Here is a 3,525-nt window from a genome sequence, read left to right as displayed (position 1 = left end):
CGTGTTACTGTCCCTGATTTTTATATCCCTGTGCTTGCACAAACCAACTCCACCCCCATGAATATATTTTTATTCTGCTGCAGCTCTTGCCCTTGGCCCTGCCCCTGCCCCTCGCCACCATGTGCTTACTCATAGTTAACCTCTGCTGCAGTGCATATTCCTGCAGCCAGCCCTGCACCCAAGCTTGTGCACCTCGCCAGCCCCAGCCACCGCCTGTGCCAGCTCCCTATCCGGGGACCTAGAGGGACTCTGAGGACCTTAGTCAACTGGGGACCTCCAACAGCTCTTGCCACTTTGATTTAATCACTTTTCAATGAACACATCTATCAAAACATTAACATTGTATACCACAAATATATACAAATATATCCAATCCTTATTTGTCAATTATACCTAAATTTCAAAAAGAGTAAATACATTTAAAAACACATGTTTAAATTTTATGTAAAATAAACATGAAATAAGTCATTTTAGAAAATCTGATGAATTATAAAACTCAATTTTAAATAGAAGTGAAACTATAAATATAACTTCAAATTCTACACATTCAAAAATCCAGAATAAGAGTGGAGCATTTTCTATTAACTTACCAATTTTCTAAACTTAAAGCTTTGTAAAAATTGAGTATACCAAATAAAACTAAGGAAATGTAAAATTTAATTATCTTCCAAACTAACCTCCATGCCCAAGTGAGTCAAACTGTTACCTGTCAAACATTTTAGGAAAAGATGACTACCTAAATGATTTTAGAGAATTAAAAAATGCTTGTATAAGTGTGAAATAACATTTAAAATAAAAAAGAATGACAAAAAATACCCTTTGATACCCTCTTTATGTAAGCTGGCAACAAGAATCTGGAATCCGATATCATATGACAGTAACATTTAAAAATAGGTATATTCCAGAAATATAGTTTAATATGAAAACATCAATTTGTATTCATTCCACATAGGAAGGTGGTGTAGAGTTGTGGAAAACACTGTCTATTCTCTGACCAAACTGCCCGAGACTAATTCTTGTTTTTGACCATTTTAGCTGTGAGGACTTGGGCATGTTCCTGACTCCTAATTGGTTCATTATCTGTGAAATCCAGATGAAATAAATAAAACCAACATTGCGGTGTCACTGCGAGGATTGAGTTGACATAAATATGGATATAGATAATAAAATCTTTAGACCAGTGTCTTATATAAAGCCAACGCTAGAAATGTATTGGCTTTTATTGTTGTAATAGTTATTAACAGGTTAAAAAAGAAAAAAGTGACAATTTCAGCAGATGCATTGAGGGAAATTGGCTTAATTTCCTGACAGATTTCTAAAATTAGCTAAGTGACAGAGCTATATCCTTGAAATATTTGCAAAATCTAAAACATGCATTCCTGTTCTAATAACCCTTCTGCTTGTTTTTTTTGTTGTTGTTGTTGACTAGCTAAATCCAGTACTAAAACTGTGTGTGTGTGTGTGTGTGTGTGTGTGTGTGTGTGTCCTCTTCCAAAAAATTCATAGTAACAGGAATGTTAGGCTACAGGTTCAGGATAAGTTATTTAAACCAGTTTGAAGACGTGTGGGATGGGAAGGAATAGATCACCAGAACAAGCTGCAGTTACACAACCTGGAAATATTTTATGAATGTACTTTTACACTTGTACTTTTTGAAGAAACATTTGCATTTCTAACTACATACAGTAGTGCAAATATTGTCTTTCTCCCATTCAACAGTTTTTTCAGCGTTTTTCATTTCATCAACAATGTTTTCATCTTTTGTCATAAAGTTTTTATGCTTTTTTGGTTTTCTTGCAGATCTTCTATGGTAAAGACCAGGATGTTCTACTTTTGTGGAAAATGTATCTTCACAAATAGTCTCCACAAGGCTATTTTAATCTCCTTATTCCTAAGACTATATATGATGGGATTGAGGAAGGGAGGCAAGACTGTGTATGTCAGAGCGATCACCAAATCCTGAACGGACAGAGTTTTTTCAGTTGGTCCTAAGGCAGCGAAGAGCCCCGTGGTAAGAAAGAGTGAGATGACAATCAGCTGGGGGGAGCAGGTGGCGAAGGCTTTTGCTCGACTCTGTCCCGAAGGGATTTTCAGCACCGTTGAGAAGATTTGGAAATAGGAGATCATCATGAGAATAAAGCATCCCAGAACCAAACCTGAGCTCAGGGCCAGGGTCAAAAACTCTACAAAGAGAACTTCACAGGAAACCAGGGCCAGCACGTGAGGGATGTCACAGAAGAACTGGTGGATCATGTTGGATCTGGAAACCTGCTCCCAAAACATGTTGCCAGTGTGGACGGCCGCGTAGGAGAAACAGCTTAGCCAGGTGGTGACTGCCATCTGATGGCACCTTCCGGATGTCATCACAGCTCCGTATTGGAGGGGGTGGCAAATGGCAATATAGCGGTCATAGGACATGACAGTGAGGAAGGCCAGCTCAGCAGATGCAAAGGCAAAGAAAAAATAGACTTGAGCCACACAGCCAAGATAAGAGATGGAGCTTCTGCGAGTCAGGGAGTTATGGATGGATTTAGGCACAGTGACTGAGATGTAGCACAGATCCAAAACGGAGAGGTTCTTCAGAAAGAAGTACATGGGGGTGTGAAGATGCTGATCGAGAATGATGACCGCAATGATGAGCAGGTTTCCCACCAGCGCTGCCAGATAAATCAGCAGAAAGAGCCCGGCATGCAGCACCTGCAGCTCCCAGGTGCCAGAAAATTCCATCAGCAGGAATTCTGTCACTTTTGTGAGATTGTCCATTTGGCAGGGAAATCTGTGTTCTGATTGTTGAGAAAAAATATACAGTACTTTTAAATGAGACAAGGTGAACACGGTGTAATAGGAGTAATATCCTCCTAAATTAAATTCAATCCACTGTACGTCTTCCACACTGCTTATATAAATACAACGGTGGGAGATTTTAACATGAAATGATCATAAAAAATATATGCCTAAGACTACGAGTTGAGTAACCAATTTCTAAAAGCTTTCGATTAATACTGTTTTTCTATTATATGGAACTTCTCAATCTTGAAATTAAGATTTTTCTCATCAAATAAACTAGGGTGGTTATTAAACATGCAAAATTTCAAGTCTCAAGGCAAATATACTAAATAAAAATTTGTGGGATAAAACCAATACTTTGCTTTTCATACAAGTTTCTGGGCGATTTTTTAATACAAAAGTTTGTAGTTTTAACTGTGGTTATACATCCTGGGCAGAGTCAACTCTCTTTAGCTATTTGTTGAATAAATTGGGTGGTAAGCCACTTTCAAATGAGGATTTACTATTTAAGGCATGGAAAGAATATGGAATATGATTTTAAAACCATTGTTAATAGCTCTGGTTTGGAGAGGGAAATTTATTTTGTGTCAATGTGCAAGACATGATAATAGTTATACTAACAATACCATTACCCTCGTGTTGATAATAGTGATACTAACAATGCCATTACCCTCGTGTTGATGACAATAGTGATACTAACAACGCCGTTACCCTCATGTTGATGACAATAGTGATACT

General features: G+C 37.8%; 1 protein-coding gene and 1 long non-coding RNA gene across 4 annotated transcripts in view; both read right to left on the bottom strand.

The window, feature by feature from the left end:
• The window catches only part of LOC108522254 (uncharacterized), a 32,123-nt gene that overhangs the window by 16,317 nt on the left and 12,281 nt on the right, over positions 1-3,525 (bottom strand). The window lies entirely within an intron of this gene.
• OR14I1 (olfactory receptor family 14 subfamily I member 1) lies at positions 1,794-2,781 on the bottom strand. Its single transcript, XM_017862334.1, has one exon. It carries the CDS (start codon positions 2,761-2,763, stop codon positions 1,828-1,830), a length of 936 nt encoding a protein of 311 aa, XP_017717823.1. The 5' UTR covers positions 2,764-2,781; the 3' UTR covers positions 1,794-1,827.

This window comes from Rhinopithecus bieti, unplaced genomic scaffold (genome assembly GCF_001698545.2).
Source record: "Rhinopithecus bieti isolate Rb0 unplaced genomic scaffold, ASM169854v2 scaffold_65181, whole genome shotgun sequence".
Taxonomy (NCBI): Eukaryota; Metazoa; Chordata; class Mammalia; order Primates; family Cercopithecidae; genus Rhinopithecus; species Rhinopithecus bieti.
Note: the sequence above shows the minus strand (reverse complement) of the source record. Positions and strands in the feature narration are given on the sequence as shown.